General features: G+C 35.4%; 1 protein-coding gene across 1 annotated transcript in view; it reads right to left on the bottom strand.

Moving 5' to 3' along the window:
• Window positions 1–27971, bottom strand: part of ODAD2 (outer dynein arm docking complex subunit 2) — a 75799-nt gene that overhangs the window by 36345 nt on the left and 11483 nt on the right. The window contains exons 9-16 of the mRNA XM_085564807.1: window positions 26866–26991; window positions 26520–26661; window positions 14445–14591; window positions 13952–14161; window positions 13570–13794; window positions 11237–11347; window positions 10593–10747; window positions 6916–7158 (exon numbers count right to left, since the gene is read on the bottom strand). Of these exons, the coding sequence (XP_085420933.1) occupies window positions 6916–7158; window positions 10593–10747; window positions 11237–11347; window positions 13570–13794; window positions 13952–14161; window positions 14445–14591; window positions 26520–26661; window positions 26866–26991 (1359 nt within the window). The remainder of the gene's footprint in view (window positions 1–6915; window positions 7159–10592; window positions 10748–11236; window positions 11348–13569; window positions 13795–13951; window positions 14162–14444; window positions 14592–26519; window positions 26662–26865; window positions 26992–27971) is intronic.

Here is a 27971-nt window from a genome sequence, read left to right as displayed (position 1 = left end):
GTATGTAATTCTATCATCATTTGAAGCAGAAAAAATAAATAAGGACATGAAGTCTGTCTAAAATAAACAAGAACTTTATTCATAACATTTTTATGCAAACTGTTTAAACAACTACGTTTTTCAAAATAATACTTTTTGAACAAAGCTATGGTTAGGCTAAAAAACCCTAAGTTTTTTAAGATCTGCCAGTTTCAGTATAGCTTATTTTACTCACTCAGCTCCAAATCCATTGCAAGAAAATCATCAAAGGACAAATTCAGAAGTATTAACACAACAAAATAAAACAATAGGAGTACAAACTACACAATTACAGATATATGTTGACATAGTAATGATGACTTAAGTTAAAACTTCAAAACAAACTTTTAAGTCCCTCCAAACCTCAAACACTTTTAAGCAACTTTAACATTAGTCTTCTGTCATTTCAGAAAGTACAAGGAATTTTTTCCTATATTGGAATTAATTAAAAAGAACCCATGAATCTTTCCTCCAGTCAAGCAGAGTACTGATCATTTACCAACATGAGGTACTTCCTCCCAAGAGGGGCTAAATATAAATGACCCAGCTCCAACAAGTATATAAAAATCAAGAGATAGAAGCCAAACACTGAGCTCAGATTTTTCCGCAACACTTTGAAAAACAACCTCTAGGCTGATACATCTTTCCTTCCTATTTTTTTTAAAGCTTCCTTTTCTACTGGAAGCTTACTTTCATTTTCTTTTCAGTTTTCTTGTTTTCAGTATTTCAAGGTAAACTAGCCTCTCTCTATCATTAATTTGCTGAGGAAGAGTTTTGCCTTCTGCTTAAAGACTGGAAAGACCAGTTGTCTTAGATCAACAGAACCCAGTTCAGACTATGTAAAGTATAGATCTCTGACTATTCAACATGCATAAAATTAAAGTAGGAAACAGTAGAAACAAAACAATAAAACCTCCAAATCACATTATTCATCACTGATTACTTGCAGTTAAAGTAGATTAATACAAATAAAAATACATTCTTCTAAATACAGGAATGATGCTCTTAAATATTCACTCTGGAAGAATTGTAATCGTGTAATCACCATACAAGAACAAACCTTATTTTCATCTCCCTGAGAACACATATTTGCCAATCTAGAAAGCTGCTAAACTGCTAAAAAGTTCAATGTTTTTATCTTCTTATGGTTTCACTACACAATCCAGCAGATGAAGAAAATGGGTGCTGAATGAGTGCATTTGCCTTTACAGCAAAGGGAACACTAAAATAAATGGTCCTGAAAAATGTTTCCTCTATAAAAGTGCTTAGACATTAACTTCCTTCCTATGTAAAAACTCCTTTTTGAAGCTGACAAAAAACACACATTCAGTTTTCTTTACAAAAACAATGAATGGGAGAGGAAAATAGACCTGTAATGTTGAAAATGCTAACTTTGATGGCATAATGCTAAACAATATATTATGATGTGGTTTTTTATATAGCTTTTGTATCTACTTTTCTTCCCACAATGTATTATAGTATTACTAGCAGGATGAAGTGATAAAGCTTCTTAACACAATAAATACAAGCAAATGTAACATAAAATTTACTTGTATTCATCCATAATTAGCACATTATTCATTTTGTGGCTTCAGTCACTTCAATAACTTATTTTACAATAATCTGTTGATATTCTGTTGATAAAATTAAACTACACTAAAATCTAGACCAATAACCACTCATGGAACTGTTAAAAGACACGTTTTTTAATAAAAATGAAAAACATTTTCTTTGAAAGTGAAATGGACTCTCATAGAATCTGTAATAAAACAATGTTTAGTTAATATAAAATCTTGATATTTAATACTTTAATAATCAAATATTTAAATGCTTTATGGAATAGTTGATCTGCTTTTCTATGTATGTATGTTTCTATGTATGTATGTAATGTATTTAATGTACAGGACACTATTAATAGCCAAAATCTTAACAGGCATGAAACTCACTCACAGTAGAAATGTAAACTCTATTATAAGCCACTTGGTCCTTTGTAGCGAGCGCTGCTGCTCCAGGACGGTTTGGGTGAATGGAGACAAGAGACCTCTGGAGTTTGCTCTTGGGGGATCAGGTTTATTGGGGATGCAGAAAGGTCCTGCCTCGAGCTGCCAGACCAGCACGTGGCGAGGCTTGAGAGGATGGGGGAGGGGAGAGACAAAAGGATGCTGTAGGAGAGGGGAAGTTCCAAGAGGAGGGGAAGTTCCAAGAGAATGTCCGGCCCCTCGGAGACCCCTTATCAGGGGGCTTCAAGGTGGGCTGGAACAAGGCTTGAGCCAATGGGGTTACAGGCACTTGATGTTTTAGGGGAGGGATACAGGTGTGAGGTGAACCATACATTTTAGGGGCTGAGATGGAACAGTCCACTTGACCCCTGGACCCATCTGTAGGCAGGGGCATTGTCCGGCTAGCTGGGAGGACTGTTTTTATCTTGGCTGTATTATTTATGAATAATTATATTTATCTATCTTCTCCAACAGTCCTTCACTGTAATTACATAACAATACATGCATATGTGGAGTTCAAAAGCAAGAGCCCAGGTTCTGAACTGTTGTGCCTGTATTCCTTAGTATAGCCAAGGCATCTCACAATAGAACTGTTCCACTTCTAATTCAAAGCTCTCTGTCACAGACTGATCTTGTTTGATCACTGATATAATTTAGAATAGATATGATTTAGAATTTTAATTTATAATAAATGATTATATAATACAGTGATTATATACTATAGTAATTATAAGGATATAATTTAGAATATTATTCTTCTCCTCACAATAACCAAAAGACATTGTAATGGCAGTTAGAACTGGCTGAAGAGGCACTCCTGTCATGTGCTCCTGTGCTGGCCAGACATGATCAGAAGAGAGGTGAAGGGATATTTTCAGCTGGCATCATCACTCCTACCAAAAGGCAGCTGCAAGGTGTAGGACCAAAACATCTTCCTGCTTCCAACACAGAAGATACGTATGGTGTACAAAGAATAGGTCTTACAGGTAAATAATTTTAATGCAATCAAACCCATTCAGAGATTACTGCAATTTTTAGGTTACAGTGAATTGGTATTTGCTATTTGACCAGTGCAGATTGGTCAACTTAAGATAACTTCTTAAAATTACTTCTGTTCTGTGTTCACAGGCAAAAGGTGCCTAATGAAGACTTTTCACATTATTTAAGTATCTCATTATCATTTCTATCATTGAACATTATGAGCAAGATGTAGCTTACAATTCTAGAAATTTACTTTGCTTTTTAAAATATATCTGAAATTAGCAAAACTGTTAATCTGAAATAGTACCTCTCTTTCAAGTTAAACTTAATACTGAGTATTTCCAGTAGAAATGTCAACATGAATTACTTAAACACACATGCGTACACACTGCCTAGACATCTGTTTGTCATATCTATCATTTTTCTCTGCTAAAATGTTACTTACCAGAACTTTGAGAATTTCAGTTTAATTGCCTGCCAATTTAGACCACAAATACAAATGTAAATAAACAAAGTTATACTGACTCTGTATTGTGCTTGCTGGTAAGATTACAGGGTTTAGTTCTGTCAGAATGTAATCTCGTCTTTTTTGAAACCACAATTTAGCATTTTTCTTAAAACTTTCACTGGTTGCTGCTGACTGCTTTGATAAATAGTATTATATACCAATGACTCAAACTCCATCTGCTTGGCTAAAATAATTGTACATTATAGTTTATAAGATTCTAAGCTCTCAGTTTTGAATGCCAGCAATGCAATGGATTTTCAAATGGAAATGACAAATGAAAATCTCATAGTTAAAGAATAAGCACTAGTCCTTTGTTTTTAGTTAAAGAAAGTAACATATAAAAAGTTCCTCAAAAGGTAAATATACATCAAAAAATAAACAGCAACATCTCTGTCAGTGGTGGTACAGCAGACCAAGTTTGAAGAACAGAGAAGTCAACTCATTTTTGGCTGTGAGAGAAGCTGGCTGCTGTTTTTTATTTTAAATAGCTCAATAGAGTCAGTAAGAATCACGTACTTCCTTCAAGTTGACCTGAAGTAAAGGTTTGGTGCAGAAAAGTAACACTAGTGTACCTTCCATCAGTAGTTGTAAGAGCCATAGGAAACTAGGAAACATGGCAGAAATAAAATATGTAAAAGACATATAGAAGATGTAGATTCACCTCTGCCTATCTATTAGTCTCTCTTTGTCAGAGTAAGCTTCTTCCATGGAACATAAGATAACTGCACAGTATTTCCCTCAGAATTTAACTGCACTGCTTCATAGAATATTCGCAGGTTTTGTAGTCCATAATGATGTTTTATTTCTTATATTAATCACAACCTCTTCCTTATATATCTGAATCATTTACAGAAATTAGGCAAGCTCCACTCTTGGTCTGTATGGTCTTCACATACCTACTATTTCAGGGATAAACACATTCAAAGTAGAAGACTTGTAAACTGAATATTTAGTCTCTAAGGCACACTTTGTTAAACACACTTGCAGCTAATGGAAATGTAAGAATATATCTGAAAATTCTCAACTCTTGAGGGCTTAAATTTTTCTACATATGAAAGTCAATAATAGCAGAATCCAGCAAAATCCATCATAATTTTAAAAGTTCCTATAATGCCAAATGAAAAAAAAATTACACTGTAAAGGGAGCCAGTCTGCACCACATGACAAAAAGCCCCCAAGTCTCAAGACCTGCCAGCCACATTTGATAGGAAAAAGGCAGTAGAGAAGAACTGATTACCTAGAACCTGCTAAACCATTCTGAGAAATAAGTGATTATGAAATAAGAAATGTAATAGAGATCCAGCTAATGATTCTGAAAGAGCATGAACACCTAAGCATCAACCTGCTGCAACAGAAAATTCTCATCACCTGTATATACTTACAGGATACAAGCAGCTTTGCTTTGCTTCTTTCTAGAAGGTAAACTTGGCACATTTCCACCCCCTTGTTAAGATGTGTCTTTTTTATTAAGAACTTCAAAAAATATTTACAGAAAGAGACTGACCTCCACAGTAGTTTCTAACAAGGCTATTTATTGTTTTAGGCCCCAGTTTTGTAAACAGAAAAGAGTCATGCTACAGACTCTGTGCATGTGTGTATTTTATGTCTTTGGTGACTTGTTCTCCCCCAAAAGGAGAGCACTTTTGGATGAGAGATACAATTTCAACTTCTGCTGTACTGGTCTGAGAGAAGGAGAAGGGAGAGGAAAGGGCATACTTTTTTTTCTTTTTCTGGGTTTTTTTTTGAGAGAGAAGTGGGGGTCAGTGGTGGGAGGGGAGGTTGCTTGTAAGTGCCCTGTGAGAGGCAGAGCACTCAATCAAGGAATTAAGTTAGAAATATGAGCAGTTACACTGCTGTCAGTGTTTTAACTAAGCATTATTTTTTAAAATTTCAATGAATTTATTCATACTTGGATGAATCATGCTTTGGTGAAAATAGAGTAGCATTATCTCTTCTAGTACTACAAGGATAGCTAGTACAATACATCAGCTACATGGCACAGTCATGCTAATAATTTTTGTGTAACTTTTTTTATAGTATCAAAAAGTATAGTCACACTTATTTAAGATCTCAGTTGCTAATGCTTTGAAATATTTTTAGAAACACTTCTAAAGTTGAGAACTTCAACATAAAACTTTTTTATATGAACCAAATTAAGTATTTGATTCCTTTGTTCACTCTTTACAAACTCTATAATACAGTTTTTATCCCAAGCCTGTACTTTCTCCTTCTCAAAGAGAAGACAGACTTTGTTCTATCACAATTTTCAGCAGCAACTTGCATATTTTTTATGCTTATACTGAACACATTCCAGTATGAAGCTGTCCATACTGGATACTACAAGTGACAGTTCTGAGTACTGGAGTATGTCTGAGGTTTTATAAATATCAGTTTATGATTATTGGCATTTAAGTTTCTCAGTATTTGCAATGCTAATTCTCTTACATTAATATATTATGCTAAAGGTGTTTTTTTAGTGAGAAATTTCATTAAAATGATTTCATTTATTTATACTTTGATGCTACATGGCTAACTGCTCATACAACCCATGTTTACGGTTGTGTACCATCCAGCCTTTTGCCACTGGGTGACAGCCAAAGCATGAAAACAAAAGTCTTATTCAGGAAAAGAATTCCCTGCACTGCTATATGAATATCAAGTGAATTATGCAAATCAGAACAGGAGGACCTTAATAAAACTCTCTTTCTGACCTCCTTTATGTATAAGGAAATATGCTGAGAATCTTGAAGTAAATAACCTTGTAAGAAAACAGTAAGTGCAGCAAATGCCGACCTCAACATTTAACTGAAACACTTCATCCTAAAACTCAATGATCTTTGTAATTTGTACAAATCTACATCACAAAATCGAAGACTGTCTTTTCGTTTGATTTTGCAAAGGAAGAGGGGAGAAAAGGGTCCAAAATTGTCTGAGTTCATAAAAGGAATGATGGAGAGGGACAACAGAGATATACAATACAAGTAATTACTACCAAAAAATTAAATTTATTTTCATGACAGTAAGCGTGCACGTTTCCTTTTAGAATAAAAATAGCCTAGATTAGAGAAAGTTAATGACTTAACAGAAACAAAGAGAGAGGACAAAACATGGACCTATCATGCAGCAGTTTAAAATGGTGGTTTGTAACTTTGAATTTCAACTTAAACAAAAATAAATTTACTAAATGTTTATTAGATTTTTCTCAAAATGCAAAAGCTTTACATTCCATGTATTTCCTTAATTTTTTTATCTATAGCAAATTTGCAGTAGGATGTAAGTAACCCACAGAGTTCTGTAAAGAACAAGAAGCAAAAAATATTTTAAATCAGATTAGAACTGACTATATTTGCACCAGAATAACTGAAATGTTTTTCAATATTTAAAATGCTGTGAATATTAATAACTTACAGCATATTTTCAGGGTCCATTGCACAACCTCCCACTGCTTTGTTGACATTCACAAGCAGGGCCTGATTAGTTGCAGTCAGTAACTCCACTATAGGTGCAATTCCACCACATCTGCGGATGGTGCCTCGATTTTCTTCCTCTTGGCAACATTCTCCCAGTGCTCCAATGACATTTATAAGGACCTCTTCAGGCTGATTAGTAAGCAGTGTTACCAAAGTTTCTACGGTTTTATATTCCTGAAATCTAAAAAATAGCAATAAATCCAAAGTTGGTATTTTCAGTAGATTACCAATATAAACTTAATTTTATAATTAAAGTATTATTATAATTGAAGTACAAGTTTTAATTTCTGTATGTAAATAATATTGCTGAAGAAATCCCAATACAGGTAAGCCACTCTAATCAATTATTCTAAGCCTATTTCTTACTCTACCTTCTAGCTAAGAACCTCCTGAGTAGTTGGAGGTTTTATTTAAACTTGACATGCAGATGCAACACCTACAAACAGCTGAAAACAAACCAGAAGACTGACAACTAATGTGCTATTCTTACTTCCAGCACTTTTCCCTGCTATGTTAACAATAGCTAGAGTAGTATTGTACCAGACCCTCCTCCACCTCTCTGAACCAAAGGATGGCCCTTACTTTTCACTACATATGAACCTTTAGAGAGTTTACCCTAAGCAGTTCTATATTTAGTTCAGTTCTAATATTTTCTTGAGGTCAGAACCACAGTTCTGCACTTCCTGAAGTCAGAACCATAGTTCTAGTACATTTCCATAGCACAATGTTAGATTCCAACTTGTAATTAAGAAGTATGTTAACAGAAATTTGACTTGACTCTTATATTAGTAGTTTCCCCATTCTTTGTAGAACCTTTGATACTGAGAATAAAAGTAGTTTTTTTAAAATCTTGACAGTCCTATCCTAAAAAGAGCTGTGTGCTAGACCTCAAAAGTTTGTCTTTCAGAACAGGGTTGTTTCCTTGGTGCTGGAATAATTTTCTTAGGTTTTTTTTTTTTTTTTTTAATCATGTTCAAAACTTAGAGGATTCTTAACACTTAACAAATACTCCATCTTCCTTTTATATATTTTCTGATACACCCTGACAGTTCTATGTGGTATATCAAGCTAGATTTAACCTGCATACAATCTAATTATCAGAGAAAATGTCTCTGAGGGTACTGATTTCTCATTTGTGCTTTCCTCCCAGCCCCTAGCTTCTGGGAATGTCTACTTGAGCTACAAAAACTATTTTCCAGGAATCAGTTGCTCATGTGGCTTTTCTTTTATACAAAAAAATATTAGTATTTATGAGATTTTTATGGCAGAACTATATGTTTCAATAAAATTAATCTTTCCAAGATAGATTATCAGCATAATAATTAAAGTAACTGAAAAATGAGAAACTTGTTTTTCATCATCCAAACATTTGCTTAAAGAGAAATTTTCCTTTCCTTGTTCACTGCAATTTGGAAATATCCCTACAATTCCTTTTTTCAAGAGTAAACATCATCAGAATGAAAAAAAGAGCAATAAAGTAAGCAAATACTTTTAAAAAACAACAAAACAAAACTGATTTTTGCTGACATTTCATGCTCCACAGATGGAATGATGTGAGCTGGCTCTGCTGCGGGCAGGCTGCTCTCAGACAGAGCTGTTGGCTTGGACCATCTCGTGTCCAGGAGCAGTGGGGCCGCTCCCACGCCAGCTGCACCTGGAGCTGCACAGGCACGGGCACAGGCATGGACACAGGTATAAGCACAGGTACAGGCAGGGGCATGGATACAGGCACAGACACAGGCACGGGCACAGACACGGGCACAGGCACCTGCCCCAGCTCACAGCTGAGTCAGCACAACATCTCAGCAGTGACCTCCAGGTACAGGAAATACTCTGGAGCACCTCAGAGATAATTAAGTGCACCTGCAGGAGCCAGCAGGGTTTGTTCGTTCTAGCTTCATGCCAGACTCAGGCTCATCCCTCAAGATCTGCTTAGGTGTTTTCATATTATCCTCACTCCCTTTTCTCTAGGGCCCTCCTGTCTTGAGTTTGGACAGGGTTTACTGCTTCAGACTCGGCACTACGTAACACGTGAATTCGGCTGGAGCTGCGCCGGGCTAGTAACCTTTGTGGAGCATCAAGCACTTGCCAAAGATATGTGAGTAGCCCAACAAAAATCTGTTTGCAGTTGGACAGAGTTATTGGCTACAGCTATACTAATAAATAAAACAGGCTAGGACTCATTCTCTAGCCCTGAGGACAAGAAGCACAACATAACATCCATATGGCTAAAATCTCTTATCCTCACAATGCAGGGTGGCCTCACCTATTCTGCCTAATGGGAACAATCTGTTGCCTGCACCGTTCCCAAGGAGTGTCTGGGCATTGTCTGGGAGAGCATTTGCTGGCAAACTGTGTAAAGGACTGTGCTGGCAGTTAAACAGTATGGATAATCCTAACATAGAGCCTGAAACCTCAAAGGTTTGGCCCTGTTTAGTTTACTAGTACAGAGAGAGCCATTCAGTCTGTCTCATCACTGACTGATCCAAAATCAGGATACCTCCGCACAAACCCAAAGTCCATAGAAAAGGATACATCCATACAAAAAGTTAGGTTACTGCACACTTAAGAATGCAAAAAAGCAGTAGGATGGCAGTAGAGCACATAAAGACCATAGGTCTGTATAACAACAGTTTGGGAACTCATTTAGAACAGTAAAAAGCCAGAATGTAACACCTGGAAATCTTGCTAATTTTTACCCAGTCTTTATCTATCATATGTGCTTATCCAGAAAGGTACACTAAATTAGGGCAGCAGGAAGATGTTACCTCTTACTAATACTCTTTCTAACCTTTCTACATGCTCTACAAACAGAGCAGCATAATTTCAGCACAAAACCTAGCACGTATGTAGGGAAGCCAGCTTCCTTTTTTTGGGTAAAGCACATTAATTTGTTACATTAATTTTAGATGAGAGGGTAAAGTGTTCTCAATCATTAAGCTGCTCCACGGACGGGGAAAAGCAACAACTCCTACTGTCACATTCTCAAATAATTACTCAGAACCTTGGTACTGAGAGGTTGCCGGTACCCACAGTAGAAGTCTCATCAGTTAATTCCACTCATTTAAAAGCTGAGTCTCCAGACTAAGCTACTTTTCTGAGCCCCTTCTCTACTCAAAAAGAAAGGCAGCTAAGCTAACTATCCTAGACTCTAGTATATTTCTAATATGAATTAGATATCTACCCTACAATAAGATGATTTGGTCTCTCTCTCTTGATGTAAGACATTAAAGTTAGGTGTACTAAGTACTCTCTCTACCATGCAGCAGTGATTTCGGCTTGTAAACTACATACAGGAGCAGGAATATCAGATATGGCCATGTGTCAAATGTTTACTATGTGCTAGTACACCTCCAGACTCAGAGTTCTATAGCTTAACTAGAGGCACCACTTGTCTCCATTGACTGTTAAGACTCTAGGAACTTAACACTGTTTCCACTCTACCCTGATGCGGTCAGGTGGCAATTTTTTAGTACTATAAAACCTAAGTTGAAAGTGCAGGTGATTACAAAGACTGATTTTGAAGAATTATGACACAACAGTTTTGAACACAATACAGGCCCATAAAATCAAAACATGATAATAAAAGAAATGCTTGTAAAATTAAATTGTTACTTTAACACATTTTCTCTACTGATTGCACATTTCCAGATTGCTCCTGTCACAGCTGCCAAAAGTTGTTTGTTTTCACTGTTATCAAGCAGAACAGACAGTGGTTGTAGACCTTCATGTTTTCTAACCAGGTCACGTATTTCTTCATCTTCTGCAGACTATAAAAAATATACATATTAAACATAAATATTATGTAAAAGTATATAAGATTATCCTTCAAAAGCTAGCTGTATTACATTGTAACCGGTAAAGCTAATAGAGAAGAAAACATAAATATTGTATTCAAGTATCTCAATATGCAAACAACTCACTGAGAGAGTGACAGTAAACTGCTCCTGTATATGCAGCAGTGCTTATACTGTCACATTGTCCACTTTAGGGGCAAACAAACAAAAAAACCAAAGCAACTCTATGCACAGTATGCCTCACCACTCTCCACTGGTTACCTGTGCAACTTAATGCTTGTACACAAGAAGAGCAAGCAGGAACCTAATTATAATATTAAATATGGAGCTAAAATAGTCACAACATTTCTATAATTTTTTACACATTAAAGAAATAGTGAAATTAAGAAAATTTAAAACTGACAATGACATGAAAACAAAGGGCTAATCCTGGTTCTGATCTACTGATTATAGTAAAATTACCTTAAATATGGCACTTGCACAAAGCATCTGGAGCTCTTCATGTTCACTACTCAGATTTTTCACTAGGTTCTCAATCATGCCTTCTGTTCTTATTGCAAGTCTGTAACTTGGCTAAAAAGATAAACTGCATATTTTAAATCCTGCATATTAACAGTTAATAGGTCACAATAATAATACAATGCTACAATTACATGGTTTGATATTGAGAAGCCTTGTACTTCATGTAAGCACAAGTCATTATTGCCTTGAAAATAATACTGATGATCTCAGAGGTGAGCAAATAAAGACATTCTCTGCAGTGCTCTTCAAATCACCTGTAAAACGAGGTACTGCACTGCCTATCCTGTAACCACTTGGCTTATGAAGAATGCAGAATATTCTGAAAATTGTCCAGACTCGCTGCTCAGACCCAAGAAAGCAAAAGATGCTTCAGAATGGGATCAAGAAGTACCCACTCACTTCATTGAGAACCAGCAGCCAAAACAACAGATCTATTCCTAAAACAAGGTTAGAAAAACATGGTCTTAGAATTAACATTTTTTAGTGGTATTGTCATCCAAATTTTAACCCACAGGCATTGTAACGGAATAATTTTTTAAGTGGGGGAAACATCTGTGTAAGAAATGCATTTAGTGTTCCTTCCAAATTAGGCCATACAAGAAACCCTCAAAAGTGACACCTTCTCAATACATACTTACTGAACCTAAAACCTGCCAGGTTTGTGTCTCATGGAACATGCATTAATTTGTGTAATTCAAGAAGCTAATTTTTAACAGAAAAAGTGTTTAATTACATAAAATCTCTTTAAAAATTATGGGGTTTGTGCCTCAAATTCACCAAGACAAATTGTGTATATTTTTTTCTCTGAAATGTAATACCTCAAGTTCAAATGAAGATACAGAATCATAAACAAATAGAATCATCTAGGTTGGAAAAGACCTTTTAGATCATTGTGTCCAACCATTATCCCAGCACTGCCAAGTCCACCACTAAACTACTTCCCTAAGTGCCACATCTGCACATCTCTTAAGTAACTCCAGGGATGGTGACTCAACCATTCCCTGGGCAGTCTTTTCCAGTACTTGACAACTGTTTTGGTGAAGACATTTTTTCCTAATATTCAATCTAAACTTCCTCTGATTCAACCTGAGGCAATTTCCTCAGATCCTATTGCTTGTTACCTGGGAGAAGAGAACAACCCTACCTGGCTCCAACTTTCAGGTAGCTGGAGCAAGTGGTCAGGTCCCCTCTGAGCCTCCTCTCCAGGCTAAACTCCCCCATCTCCCTCAGCTGCTCCTCAGCAGCCTTGTGCTCCAGACCCTTCCCCAGGTCCACTGCCCTTCTCTCGACATACTCCAGCACCCCAAGGTCCTTCCTCAAGTGAGGGGCCCAGAACTGCACACAGGATTTGTGCAGTGCCTAGCACAGGATGATCACTGCCCTGGTCCTGCTGGCCACACTATTGCTGATACAGGTCAGGATGCCTTTGGCTTCTTGGCCACCTGGGCACATGCTGGCTCATGTTCAGCCCTCCAGGTCTTGTCCTACCATGAGGTTTCCCAGCCACTCTTTTCCCAGCCGGTAGCACTGCAGGGGTTGCTGTGACCCATGTGCAGGACCTGTCACTTGGCCTTGTTGAACCTCGTACCACTGGCCTTGGCACATGGATCCAGCCTGTCCAGACCCCTCTGCAGAGCCTTCCTGCCCACCAGCAGATTGACACTCCTACCCTTGGTGTGTCTGCAAACACTGAGTGTGTTGAGGGTGCCCACAATCCCCTCAAGCAGGTCATTCATAAAGATATTAAACAGAACTGTCCCACCAGTGTAATCCCTTACATGGTCATGGTAAAAAATAGTTGCATTCAAATTTAAAAACTGAATATGCTCTAAGTCGCAAAATGTGCCACAGAAATCTGTGGAAAAATCATATATATTCCTTTCTTCTATTTGCAATGGATCAGACCCGATACACAAGGACACTGTAAACCATTCTGCCCTGGATCTGCATTGCATTGGATCTTCTTGGCCACACCTGCAGGTTAGTTTTGTAAATTTAAATGCATTTTGTAACCAGAACACAGCACCTTAGGTTGCCAAATCTGTAAAGTATGATGAAAAAAATAAGAAAAAAAAGAAAGAGATTAAGGCTTTAATTTCACATTTTTTTCTTTCATATATTACTCCTAGCCTTTTAAATAAAAAAATATGTGATTTTTACTCCAGTCCAAGTTGTGACCTTCTCATAAACCTGATTTAAGTATTGTAGAATATCCTTTTAGTGGCAAATTTCTTTAATGCTTAGAAATAACTTAGCTATATGTGTTTACTCACCTCTGAGGCACATTCTTGTAGTGTCCCCACTATTGGGATTAAGATGTTTGTGTGTGAGCACTTGAGCCATCTAGCTAGTAATGGAATGCCACCAGCTTTACGGATTGCTTTCTTGTTTTTGGTGCTTTTGCTGCAGCTCCAGAGTGCCAAAGCTGCACAGCGTGCTGTTTCACTGTCTTTGGCTTGGTATGATGATCCCACTGGAATGGATTCCAACAGCTCAACCTAAAAAAAATACCGATTTCTTAATATCTACAGGAAATTTTGACATCATGCTGCTTTCTAATTATGGTAAACACTACACTTGATCATGTTTACAACATACATTTTTTTCTACAAAAATACACATATGACAAGGGTACAAATTTTAATGTCTGCTTACCAGTCTCTTGATTCCTCCATGTTGCCTTACTGTCTTTCGTGCTTGTTTAAATCTGGCAACATTGGCAATTGTTTCAGCTGCTAAACATTTTAGATCAGTATCTGGAGAGTCCAGTATTTTCACCATGATCTCTAAGCCTCCAAAATCTGCAATTGCATGTCTGATGAATACATTTTGACTAATTTCCTTCAGGATTTTTAATGAACCAGTCTAAATAATGGGAAACGACAGAAGTTAAACATTATTTAGGTATACAAAAACATTAAAATTATTTTAAATGATGGGTTATTTAATTTTTTTCTTTATATTAAATCAGGAGAAAAGAAGGAATCTGCAAGTAAAAGACATAGATGTCTTTCTAAAAAAATCTGAAGAAAACAAGAAAATACAGAAATGAGAAATCAATTTTCTTTAAACTCTGTAACTCTGAAACTTGAAAAAATATTCTAATAAAAAAGGCATATTCATTGCTCTATTTGACAAAGCTCATTACCTGACATTTAATTTCTTCTGTATCAAGTAAATTAATTAACACTTCAAGACATCCAGTGTCTTTGATGGCCAGCTGACACGTTTCTTCAGACAGATTGAAATCCCTCATTGAACACAGTGCAATTACAGTAGCTGTTGGATCACCTCCCTAAATTAAAGCAAATAATTAACAAATACGTTAAGTGAACTTAATATAAAACTCAATCACTTCTAATCATGCTAGTAAAACTACTACTAAAGAAAAATGTTAGACTATTTTGACTCTATAGTGTTCAATAACACAAACACAGTAAGAAATTGAATTATTGATAAAGTCTGTAAATGGCATAAAGATTCAAATGAGTGAATAGCTTAAGTGGAAAATTACTAACATGGCTTGCTGTGAGTAGACCATATTGAATTTTTTTTAAAACACTCAAGCTCTATTGGATAGGGTAAGATAAGCCCTATTTCAGTCACTGCAACTAGACTTAAAGAAAAAAAAAAATCAAAGAACACAACACAGACTGTTATGCCATATGACAGTGGATTCTTTTAAACCTAAAATATAGGTTTACTGCCAATCAGGGATGAACCAACCTGCATGGAAATTAGGAGAGATGAGCTGTAGCTGCAACAGAAGCTGGAGTGAACATTGCCAGCTGGTACTAATGTGGAAGTTACAACTTAGAGTACCTAGTAAATCAAACTACAGCATCCACCTCCTGCATTCCAGGGAAGCTTTGGCTCTCATCCTGATCTGAGCTGTGCTGCCCAAGCCCATCTCTTTTAAATGCAAGTTTTGAATCTGTAAAGGGTTTTTGGTCAACCCTTCCCAGAGGAAAGTGTTCTGCTGAATTGTGGACGTCATAATGAAACACAGAATATTACAAAAGAGAGTAATGATTGCTAATATAAAACAGGTAGATATAACAAAACCAGAACGTTTGAAGCATATTTCTTAAATGTAAACAGAAACAGTATGACATACACAGTATAAAAGGAATTTAAATTTAACATGCTCTTCAAGTTTGTATAAATGTAGTAAAGAATCACAAGTGAGAAAATACATCCAAAAAGAATGTGAGAGAACTACTTCATAAAGTTTCAGACCAGTAGTTTACATCAGAAAAAACACTTCTGCTGATCAATGAAGTACATATTCACAGGCTTCATAATTTTACCTACATTTCTTTTAACAACAGATACCGCAAAATTTCCCCACAAAAGTGGTTAAATGTAAAGGTAATTTTTAAACATGTGTAACATAGTGTCCTAGAGGAAGATGCCCCCGATTTTTTTTAAATTATTTTTTTTATCTTGACTTCAGCAGAATGAAATGTGTCTTGCTTTAATAACATACTTTCATCTACTTTGAAAAAATGCTCTAGAGTTTAAAATAATGTAACAATTTCTCAGTGTTTTCCTAGAGAAATCAGTTTATCCACACTTAAAAAATTCTTAATTATTTTCTAGATAATCACTACAATATGATTACAAAACTACAGAGAATATTCTGCAGCTCAAAAAATCTAACAGCTGTCCTTTTATGAAATCTGTGGCTTTTTAACAGATTAGACTTTGATATTTACTTTGCTTTGTCTGATAAAAAAAAATGCAACTGGCGTTTTAAGAGAAAACTTGGTTATTTATTATTTTACATAACTGTAAGAAGTATATTACAAACCTGAAAAGTGATGCCTCTCCTTCTGAGGACTGCTTCTCCGACAGTGAAACTGCATTTATACATAACATAGTAGTCCATGATTCCCTTATCTTACATGTATAATGGTTGGCATATGACACTGAATATGGACCAAGTTTTTAAAAAATAAACAACTTTTAATTTTATTACACTGAATAAAAAATACAACTGTGTATAATATATAAATATATGCATTTTATTTTTTCAGCTCTAAAAATGAACACACCACTTTCAAGTGTTTTAATGTAAAACCACAATAAAATATTTTTCATATGTGCTGAAGCATCAGTTCTACAAAATAAGAAATACTCCTGATGGTTTCAACAATTATTTTTTTGTTTCTTGAAGTTATTATTACAGTAAGTCTTGTAGTAGTTACAGCATAGATTTTAACATGCATGGAAATAGTTACCTCTCCATTAAGTTGACATAAAATCTGCATCATGTTGTTATACCATTTGAAATCTGATATGTTGGAAGCAAAATAGATTCTACTGGCAGATCAACAGTCAATTTTAAGGCTTGAAATTAAACACAGACTTATTTAAAAATGTGCCTTTCTTCCTATATATTAGTATAACATATATCCAAGAAAATAAACCAGTATCACTGTTACACTATCAGTAAAACATCTTCTTGCACTGAATGTGTAATGTCTCTGCTATTACTCAAGCTCACAAGTGAGAACTGAGAATTACAAAACTACTGAAAAGATCAAAAAAGAATGATAATAAAAGAAAAACACAGGCAAATACAGACACAACCCAAAGTACAGTTACCAAGGAACACACAAGTTCAAACCATCATTTTGTTTGACCTCTGTATAATCAAGAGGAAAAACCCTGTTAGTCAATGGCAACCTTTCAACAAATGGAACCAAGAAAGCAAAAGCATTAATGGGTCTTTTTTTATGCATTAACCTTTACTATACTCTGCTAGTCGTTACTTAATGTCTCTGACAGCACAGTGAACGCTCTGGCTATGCTAAGGACATAACTAGTCAATAAGTACTGAGATAACAGATATCTGAGAGAACTGGCTGATGCCATGACTAGTTTGCAGCACTGTAGGAAGAAATCTGTTGTTAGCAATGGAACACAACACTGATATTATCTATCAACATCACAGCCAAACAAAAAAAGCAAACTTTACAGAGAAACTTGTAACCAGATTTGTAACCTGTAAGATACAAGAAATCCACCTTCTTTGGTTTGGCACTGCTCAAATTTAAGTGCTACATTCATTCTAGGTATTCTAGTTCAAAAAAGATACTGAAAAAATTGATAAGGACCAGAGGATGTCAAAATCTCAAAATCATGATCTCCACAGACAAAAAAAAAAATTGAAGGAACTGTAACTGTTTACTCTGAAGAAGACAATAGGAAGGTAGTTTAAAGAACACCTTCAATGCCAATCATCTGCTCTCCAGGTCCAGACAAGAAATAATGGGATTTAACAGCATCAGGGTTAATCTATGCTTGCTTTAAAACACCCAAAAAAACCCCACAAACAAACAAACAAACAAAAAAACCCCCAAAAAACAAAAATAACCACAAAAACATCAAAGACTCAACAAAACCAATTTTAATAGTAAGAAAATTTGATTTCTTGAATATATTGCTTACAGCAGTCATGAAATCTCCATGTCAGGAAAGAAAAGGTGGAGGAGTATTTGTCCAGAAGACACAAAAGATTAGTGCTGTTTTGGAGGCAAGCAGATGGAGCCAATGACTTCCTACATTCTGCTCTAGTCCTACTTTCTGTTATTTGCTACCTTGACATTTCATAAATAAGAAATGTTTTTTGATATTTACTTATTTTCTTAAAAAAAAATAATTAACCCATAATAGATAATATGATCTGAGATATAGATAATAAAATATACAGGCTTAAATTTCAATAGCACATGTCCAATCCCAATTAAACCATTCCAAAGCTTTTATTTTTGAACTGATTATGTCAGTTAAGCAGGCTAGAAAAGAAAGATAGAAAATTTACTCTAGAGTCAACCTTTTAAACTGAAACCTAAAGGCATTATAGGAGTACAAGTAATAAAAGTATGAATAGGATTATAAAGAATATTATTCCAAAGGTGTTGCCCAATTTGTAGCAAAACATAAATATGTGAATGGAAATACAAAAACATTACAATCAAGTTAGAGTGCAGTTTTCCAAGAGAAAGCAAAATTAAATAAAATGAAAATTGTACAGTTTTTGGCACACAAATATCTCCATAAATACATAACCTATGTGAATGGTGTATTATTAATTTATTTTATTTGGTTTAGGATTTAGAGTAAACCTGACTGAATGCTACTAGAAAATGAAATATTGTTTTATTCTGCATGGCAATGTCAAAGACGATGTTTAGACCAATAGCTGAAATTTATTTTGCCAGGGGAAAAGTGTATTTTCTCTATTGTATTAAGTAAATCCTGGATAGGTAGTTAACTGTGCATGTTTGTGATAACAAGCCTATGGCTGAGTAACAGGAAAACAAAATGCTGTTTGTGGGCAGTATTGTCATTCTTCTGTATAATACTCCGGTTTTGATTCTGAATATATATAATCTGAATGGAAATTACAATATACTTGACAAAATTAAGACCAAACATACCAAGTCAATATATTTTTAAAATATACTGAACAAACAAAATAGCATAATGTGATAGGTGAAAAATAGTCAGTCAAATTACTGTCATACCAGACTTTTAAAATTAAAATTAATTTATGGAACAAAAAAACTCATAGGAAAAAAAACATTGTTTAATTGGAATCCCAACCCAAAGCAATATTGTCATTTTTATAAAACAAGAAATCCAAAGCAAACAGTTAAGTATGAAACAGAATTCTTAGTTTAAAAGTTTGTGACTTTTTTATTTTCTGTTGAACTTTACTCTCATAAATCACAGAGCAAATTTTGTAATTTTCTGCTAGAAAATACTTTAACATCTAAGTAAATTTTGATAAAGCATAATGAAAGACTGAGTACCACAGTATAAAATACATAATATGCTTGAGCAAGGCAATTTTTCTATGCTAGTGAATCTCTAAACATGCTGAGTTTTGTCATGGTTTAAATACTAGTTCCAATTTTTCATCTTAGTTTATAAAACATACAAGCTGCAACTTGTTAAGACATGGGTTATGGACAAGTATAACTGAGTTATGGAATAATTCCCTGACCCACTTCCTGAATCTTCTGGCATTCTTTAGCTCCAGGCTGGCAGTATGTAAACCTTATAGATTAATATAAGTAAAGCCAGTGGAAAATCACAGGCATCACAATATTTCAAAACATTCACACTGGGCTACAACAATGCACAGAAGCTGCACTGTTTTAGCTGCAGATTAATACCTTGACCCTGACCCTACACAGTGGCAAAAGTGACATATATGTCATGACCCAAATACAGTGAGTTTAAATTGTTGTATTTTATGAAATTGAAAATAAATGAGTTTCCAAACAAAATAATGTCTATTATTTTCTGCATGAACCAGGAGGTTTTGTTAGGCAAGTATTGATTCCCTCTTGGACGTGTATCCATTGTGTTAGCTTTACTCTTCTGATTCACAGAAATTGGATTCTACTACAGAGAGGCAAGAGTCTAACAGTTCATGTACAAACACATGAACTTTTACTTCCTTGGACTGGGAGTAACAGAATATTTTCCTAGTAACTTCTTAAACCTCAAACTTGGAAAGAAGTGAAATGGTGACCCCAAAACCACAGAAAACCTGGCCAAAATAATATATAATATCTTAACAGTGCAAGTTTATCTTCTACTCCATTGTGAATTTTTCAGTTTAGGAGTGTATTTCTTCCCCAGATGCATCTCAACAATTTTGTAAGGAAAATTTCTGAGGAAAATAAAGCATATATGTGTTTTAAAAGAACATGTAGTAATTAGAAGCAAATAGGATTGAATGAGAAGGGAAAATGGTCTAGGATTAAATTAAAAAAAAAAAAAAAAAAAACCCTACACAAACAGCACTACTGTTAACAGTAATATAACATTGCAACCCCTGACTGGAGACTTTTACTATCCATAACACAGATGTGCTACTGATCTTGTGTGCCAGCGTCAGACCTGCCTAAGCAATTCTGACCTTGCCTAGTACTTGGCTTAGAAAGAGGATAAAAGCCTTAATGCTATTACAGCCATTTTAATTTTAGGTATCCAACTAATTTAGGAAACCAGTGGATGTGAATCTGAAAAGTTAATGAGGTTGAACTAGGAAGGACTGTTGCCTCTGCAGACTGCTGGGGAGCCTGCATACTGTTGAAGCTTCATAAGCACTGAACAGACAGAAGAGGCAGTGTCATTTGAAACTAGCCAAAAAAAATTTTGCAAGGAAAACAAAATTATAGCAATAGTTTATGAAAAACTAAGAGACAGGTGTTCTCTGGAGAAATAAAACAAACTTAGAAACGAGGCTTAGTGAGAGCATAGGAAAAACAAATATGGGTGAAGACATGGCTGAAGTACAGGCATGCTTCTGGAATAACAGTGTGTAGAGTGAACTGTGATTCAATTGAGCCTAGAGCAATGTGGAACACTTAAAAACAACACAGAATGTTCTTCTCACTACTTAAAACTCTTGCTACCTTTCAGACACAATCACATTCTAATTATTTAGGAAACATAACAATTTGATTATCCACTTCATGAATGTAAAACCTGAAGTCAGATTGAGACAATTCTGGTAATTTACTACTATTTTAGAGGTACTACAGTTATGGTGTCAAAGCCATAGCTCATTAATTTCATTACCTGCTTTCATCATAGAATACAACCCTGCAGAAAGAGGAGAATCACACTTAAGTTATTTTACATTCTTTTCCTCAGTCCTTTATTTCTACCATTTCTTCTTTCCCTATTTTTACTGAATTTTGTTTACTTTTTTCTTTTTTTCTAGATTGTCTTTCATCTCATCAGCTATGAAACTCTAAGGAATGTGCAACCCTATGAACATTAATTAAACCTTCACTACATAGAAATTCATCAGAGTTGGTATTGGTGTTAATGGTCAAATTTCAACCGGTTGTTATGAATTTTATATGTCTCTTGGGATGAAGAATGGTTGTATGGTATTTTGAATAGGGAGCTATTCCAGTGCTTCAAAGTTGCCAATTATAATAATAATTTGAGAGTTCACCATTTGCCAAATATTTTCTACCTAGTAAAGTTATCATAAAAATATTTCTTTTTCATGATCAGCACTATCTAGGTTGTTAGAAAATACATATCTTAACTATACATTGAATTTTTCACATATTTTTATTTCATTTTTTTCCCAGTAATCACATTCTTTACTGAATTTTAAGATAAAATCTTGGCTAATACTGGAAGATGTGAGCAAGAGATGTTCATGAACAGTAGAGAGTGATATGAAGGCTGACAGGTGAGCCAAACATGTGCCATGAAACACTAGCAGGTGGCACATGATTATACATTACATACAGTTGCTATCTTCTGAAAAATAACAGTCTTAGCCAAACTAAAGCGAAGTTTATTTTTCATCTTTACTTTTCCATCCATTTGAAAACCTCCTTCAGATTACCCCACCATATTATTTTATAAGGAAGGGAAAAGATTTGTTGTTAGACATTTTACTAATAAGGTGACTTGGTCAAAGTGGTCAGTCCTGAAAAAGGGACTTACACAAAGTACTGCATGTACAAAAATATTTGACATGCATTTACATATTCTTATTATGCATTTACTAGCTGAAACATAATCTTGTGCAAGTCTTGTCAGTAAGATATTATGAAGAAAAAACATTTCACTCTTGTCCACAGATTGCAGAAAAAGCTTTCATGTGCAATATATGTCCTACACAGGCTGGGGACTTTTACTCCTGCTATTAGATCCTAACATTTGTATCCATCATAAACATAGGGCCATATTTCAAGACTATGGGAACATCCAGAAACAACAGATATTTTAGACTTTTCACTTTAAACAATTAGTATTTGAAGATTCATTGTATTCCTTAGGGTGGGATGTTCATGTCTTTTTCTGAGGTCCTCCACATTAGAATAACATAGAATTAGTTTTCTGCTAATCACAAAATGCAATTGATTTCTTAATACATGGCTCATGAAACCAATTCAAATTTTTATAATGAGCACTAGTATAATCTTAATAATACAGAATGTTTCCATTATAACTGAAGAGAGATACACTTTTTCATGATGTAGTTCAAAAATACTGTCTGTCCTCTATTGTAAATTTTGAAAAGATCTACAAGCCACATCAATGGCTTCACAAGTGCCATAAATTTACAACTGCATCTTATCAAGCAGTTGCTGTATACTTCAGCTGCTAAACCACACAATTCTCATTTGCACATGGGCACCTGGGAGCTGCTGCTCAATTCCACTCTCAGGGAACATCCTCCCTGGTTCCTGTGCAGTGCCACAGCCTTTGTCCAGCTCCTGGGTGTGGCACTGGGCACAAGCAGCTGGGGAGACAGCAGATTTGTCCATCTATGATTCCAAAGTAGAAAGAAACACAATGCTATTCTGGGAACAAGGTTTTTTGCACTGGAGTCATTCCAAACAGATATGAAACTAAAGAATATATTACATGAAGTGTGAGATTTGACTGGTTTCACTAGCATAATCCTGAAATATAGCCAAAAAGTAGAATGACTTTCCACATAAGAAACTAAAGGATGAATTCTGTAACTGACATGGTCCTGCAGAACTCTATTCATCCTCATAGGTGTACATCTGAATCTTACCCTTACAGGGAACCAAAGTCAAACAGCACAAGGGCTTTAGGGATTAAATATTTATTCTGGATATTGGCATTATTCCTGGCACAGCCACCAGCCCAATTCACCTATTAACATCTCAATTTTATCATAAAACTGGCAATAGTCAGTGTTTAACTGTGGGCAGCACCAAGCCCAGCTCTTAACATTTTTTTTCTTCATTTTTTTTACCAGTGAATAGCCCCAGATCTGCCACAAAGAAGATTCTGCATTTCTACCTGATGTTCCCTGTTTCTAGTAAAAGGATAATTAAAAAATATGACCCCTTCATCGTACTCCTAAATTTTTTCAGATGTAAAATGTAATCATTCCTCTAGAAATCCACCTCTTCAGAAGTACCAATTAAATAAATAATGTCAAATGTGAAGTAGGCTGGCTGAGTCTCGCTGTTTCAAACATCAACAGAGCACCCCATTCCCATTTTATCTACTCTGGCCCCAAAGGATGCCTAATACAAGGCCATCACCGAGCTCACTGATCTATTTTGTGCTCATTGTTAAGTCGATGGGGAGGCATGGCAGGAACACACATGCTCCACCTCCCGCTTCACAGCTCTGGGAAGCTTGAAGGTAGGACAAAGAGCCAGACCACAGAAGCAGCTGCTTCCCAGCAGAACAATTCCAACATGGATACTCTTACCCAGAAAGGAAAGGGAGTGTAGAAGGGCAAAAAGTCAGAAGGGAATTTCCCCAGCACTGGAATTTTCTCCCCATGAAGAGGAATACAAGGTACAGAGCCTACAGGCACAACTCACAGGATCTTGCAAGTTTGCTTTATACAAATGGCAACTGTCTTTTTAAGATTTAACGACAATCTAACATTATATAAAAACCAGGTATCTTTCAGGTTTTATGGGAGTTTCTTGTTTGCAAACTGATCTTTTATAGAGTCTTGCTGAATTGAGATTCCCATTAACTTAAGCAGATATTGGAAAAATTGTTGTATCTACAGATTATTGCCTTTTCTTGGTATCTTGATCTTTACCTATTCTTTAAGGCATTTTATTAGTTTTTTCAGATGGGCAAACAACACTAGCCCTTTGAAATTTCTGCTTCTATATAAATAAGCTTGTAGATACTTAAATAACACAGTCATAAATTTATTTTCTCTTATGTTGCATGTGTCATGAATACTTGCCTACATGAACAACAAGAATGCCAAAAAATCTCCCAAGTCTGGCCAGAAGTGCAGTATTTATACTTGAATTAAAATGAATTCCATGTGCAAGCTAAAGTAGCACTCCATCAATAAAACATTTCAACCACTGTCTGTGGTATGGCACTGAGGCATCTCTTTTCAGCTTTATCTGACACTAGGGAGTTCTTGCTTTATGCAGCTAAGAATGAACACACAACTATTTTCACAGAACTATTTTATCTTCAAATACTTAGTTTAATTTACATCTAACTTAGAGAACTATTGGAAGACTCAGGTGCACATGAATACATGAAGAAATATGTATTTGAATTTTCACAACAGAACTTTTTTGTATTCTTGAATTTTATATTATAAACTTCTTAATGGGTATTCACTGTCTGACCAAAAATGCTGCTCTGTCATTTCCTAGTTCTAAACCATTATGCAATTTTGTTTGTTGACAGCTATAACAAAATAAAGTCAATTTCTAAAACAGAGGTGCATGAAAAATATACTTTCTTATTTGTCATTCTCACTCTTGTTTCAGAATGGTTTTATGCAAATGTATAATGACAAATTGGAAATTAATTTTAATACTGATTTAAGTTCAATACTAAAATCTAAACCCAAATATATGAAGGATCTAGAGAAGAAAGGGAGTTTGAGAATTAAGTAATCAGGAGAGAAGAGCCTTGCCAGTAAAGAGGGTGGTACATAAATGGGCCAATTAAAAGATTAGTGGGAATTCATCAACCGTAATGAATTTCAACTATCTTCTCCAGGAGGACCTTGGGTCTTTACTAAAAAGTAACATGGTTGTTTCTCTGAGCTCTCAGAAAAGTACAAAGAGTTGCTTCATAACACAGAGAGAAGCAAGCCATTAGCAAACTGAAAGGTTTGAAAACATCCTGTTGAACTGTAATTACGTGTGAGTAGGAAGAATTCTATAATGCAAAATATGTACACGCTACATTCAGCATTAGGAATAGCTGAGCAAGTTACATGCTCAGTTACATTTGCAAAGGGTTATTTTACCATAGCCTAAATGACAAAAGTACAGAGGTCCAACCTAGAAAAGATAAAAGCAGGCTTGCATTTATATACAGGCTTGTATTATCCATGTTTGTCTGTGTCTCTTTGCCAGGTCCACTAGCAAGGCCCCACAGACATGAACTGAAAACAAGCAGTGCAAATACTCCGAATACATTTTAAAAGACTGAGTTACTCTTCTACAATACTTAAAAGGAGCCAAAACTTTGTTTATTCCTCACAAGTATTTAAGTGTAGAATCATACAATCATAAACATTGGAAAAGATCTTCAGGATCATCAAATCCAACCTTTGACTGAGCACTACCACCACGTCAACAAATCCAGAGCACCAAGGACCACATCCAGGCAATTCTTTAACACTTACCAGGATGGTGACTCCACCACTACTTCCCTGGGCAGCCTGTTCCAATGCCTAACCACCCTTTCAGTGAAAAATTCCTTATGTCCAGCCTGAACCTCCCCCCTGGCACATCTTGAGGCCATCTCCTCTTGACCCATCTCTGGTTGCCTGGGAGAAGAGGCTGACCCCCACCTGGCTACAACCTCCTTTCAACCAGTTGGAAGGAGTGATAAGGTCACCCCTGAGCCTCTTTTTCTCCAGGCTAGACTCCCTCAGCTGCTCCTCATATGACTTGCTCTTTCTGCTGCACCAAAAGCCAGCACCATCATTTTATCTGTCGGATGCGTATTCTCTGTAGTTGCACTCAAAAAAAAAAAAACAAAAAAAAAACAAACAAAAAAAAAAAAACCCAGCACTTTTATTAGCAACTTAACAGAACATAAATTCCAGTACAAACTTGTAAGGGAACTTCTCCTGAGGGAAAAACATAATTAGAGTTTTCCAGAATAGTACAGGATTGTTGGGGTTTTGATCTGTTTCAGACATATTCAGAATTCCAACTATCTATATTTATAGGTTCCAAAAGATTTTCAACAAGTCTGACAACCATTTTCTTGGTTTGTTTTAGAAGATGCCTGTTTATCATACATTTTCCTGTCCACTAAAGCATCTATCCAGACACAAGACCATGTTAGAATTATTTCAGACATGCATTAATCACAGCTGATGAAAGACTTTAGGCAACTATTCAGTTTTAATAAAAACACTTGAAAGTTATTATCCACATAAAGAAATCTCTTGGAAAGTTTCATACAAAAAGCAAAACAGAAACCCAATAATTAATAAAGAGATTATGCCATCTTACGTTTTAAATAACACTGAACAGATGGTTTAATCTAAAGGGCTATATAAGCCAAAAATAGCAGATTAAAAAGAAAGTGCATGATAGGAAAGTCCACAGTTCCAGGATTTGAACATACTACACCGCAGGGCTATACTAAAGTATAATGAAAGTAGAAAGGATAAGGAACTCAAATGTAACTTTTTTACTTTTTATACTATTTATCAATGCTTACTTACTTTTACATATTTTGCAAGTTTTTGAATTCCCCAGTATTCTGGTGACAAATCGGTGTTTCCCTCAAAACGACGTACAGGCTGTTCATCTTCATCAGTCTCTGAGGAACTTTCACCAACATCTTCAGTGCTGCTTGATGCTTTACTGAAAAGAAATAAACAGAATCACCAACTCCAAATAGTTACAAACTATAATATGGACAAGCATATTTCAAACAGTTATGACAACACTGCCTAATAACTAGGAAAATACAACTAACATTACCAAATGGTAAGTATAGTGATAACTACTGTAGATAGGGAAAATAAAAATTTAGAAATTGAGGGAGGAAAAGTAAGTCACCCATACCATTTTGAAGTTTCTTGAATTCTAACTGGTTTAGATTTGCCACTGGCTTTCCTTTTTGTAGTCAGAGGTACGGTACTACTTTTCCTTTCTTCAGAGTCTTTTTTTGAAGCCTTGCTACCACGGGATTTGTAGTGACAAAAAAAAAAAAGAACACAGAAATTCTTTTTTGCAGAATATGCTTCATCATATTTTGATTCAGAGAACTCCTGATTGCACATGCATTAAGAGTTTTGGATGGATGAAGAGTTCAATAAATGTCTCTGGTTGCTTTTTGAACTCACATAAGAAAATTAATTTACTATCTTCTGGCAAAGAATGTGAGTGCTTAGCTATGTGGCATATGAAGACATCTCTCCCTTTGTTCTGAACTGATCTCTCTGGCTCATTTTCATTTGATGCCCTTATTTTTGTCCTAGAACAGACAGTGACTATCTGTTCCCTATTTACCCTCCCCAGACATGAATTTCTGTATCTTTCTTCTTCTCCTCTAGTCATCTTCTTTCCAGACAGTTTTGAATACAATATATATATTACTTTTCTTGTAGTATAAGAAAACTCCTAATTCTAACTGGCCACAATCTCTGGAGTGTTTTTTGTCCCGAAACGACAATGTTATGAAAACAAAATATCTTTTTGAGCCTGAGCCGATCATTCTGTCACAGCCACAATAAAAAAAGAGAATATTACTTATGATTGCAGTCAATATCATCACATCAAGACTTCATCAATGTCTGTGGAAAAAGTTTAGCTCTTGTTCTGGAAAGCCAATTTATTTTTAACTGATAACCATAGGTCACATCCAAAATCTCTTAAAATGCTTCTTGCAACTTGTTAAATTGGCTATGTTGTACTATGTACTATGTTTTATAGGATGACACTGAAAGGCTTTTCTGCAGATATTGTTCTTCCTCCACTAACATAAATCAAGAAACATGAAATCAAAACAGGGTTCTGATTTCAGAAGAAAATTCCAGCAATATCCAATATATGTATACTCTATTTTGGGTGCTCAAACTTTGAGATAATCTCATCAGTGAATATCATTGCTAAACAGAGCTAGAGAAGTAGCTCACATGATACCAAATCAAGTGGCAGCAATAAGAGTA

This window comes from Lonchura striata, chromosome 2 (assembly GCF_050655825.1).
Source record: "Lonchura striata isolate lonStrDom1 chromosome 2, ASM5065582v1, whole genome shotgun sequence".
In the NCBI taxonomy this organism is placed as follows: Eukaryota; Metazoa; Chordata; class Aves; order Passeriformes; family Estrildidae; genus Lonchura; species Lonchura striata.
This window is presented reverse-complemented; position numbering and strand designations above follow the sequence as displayed.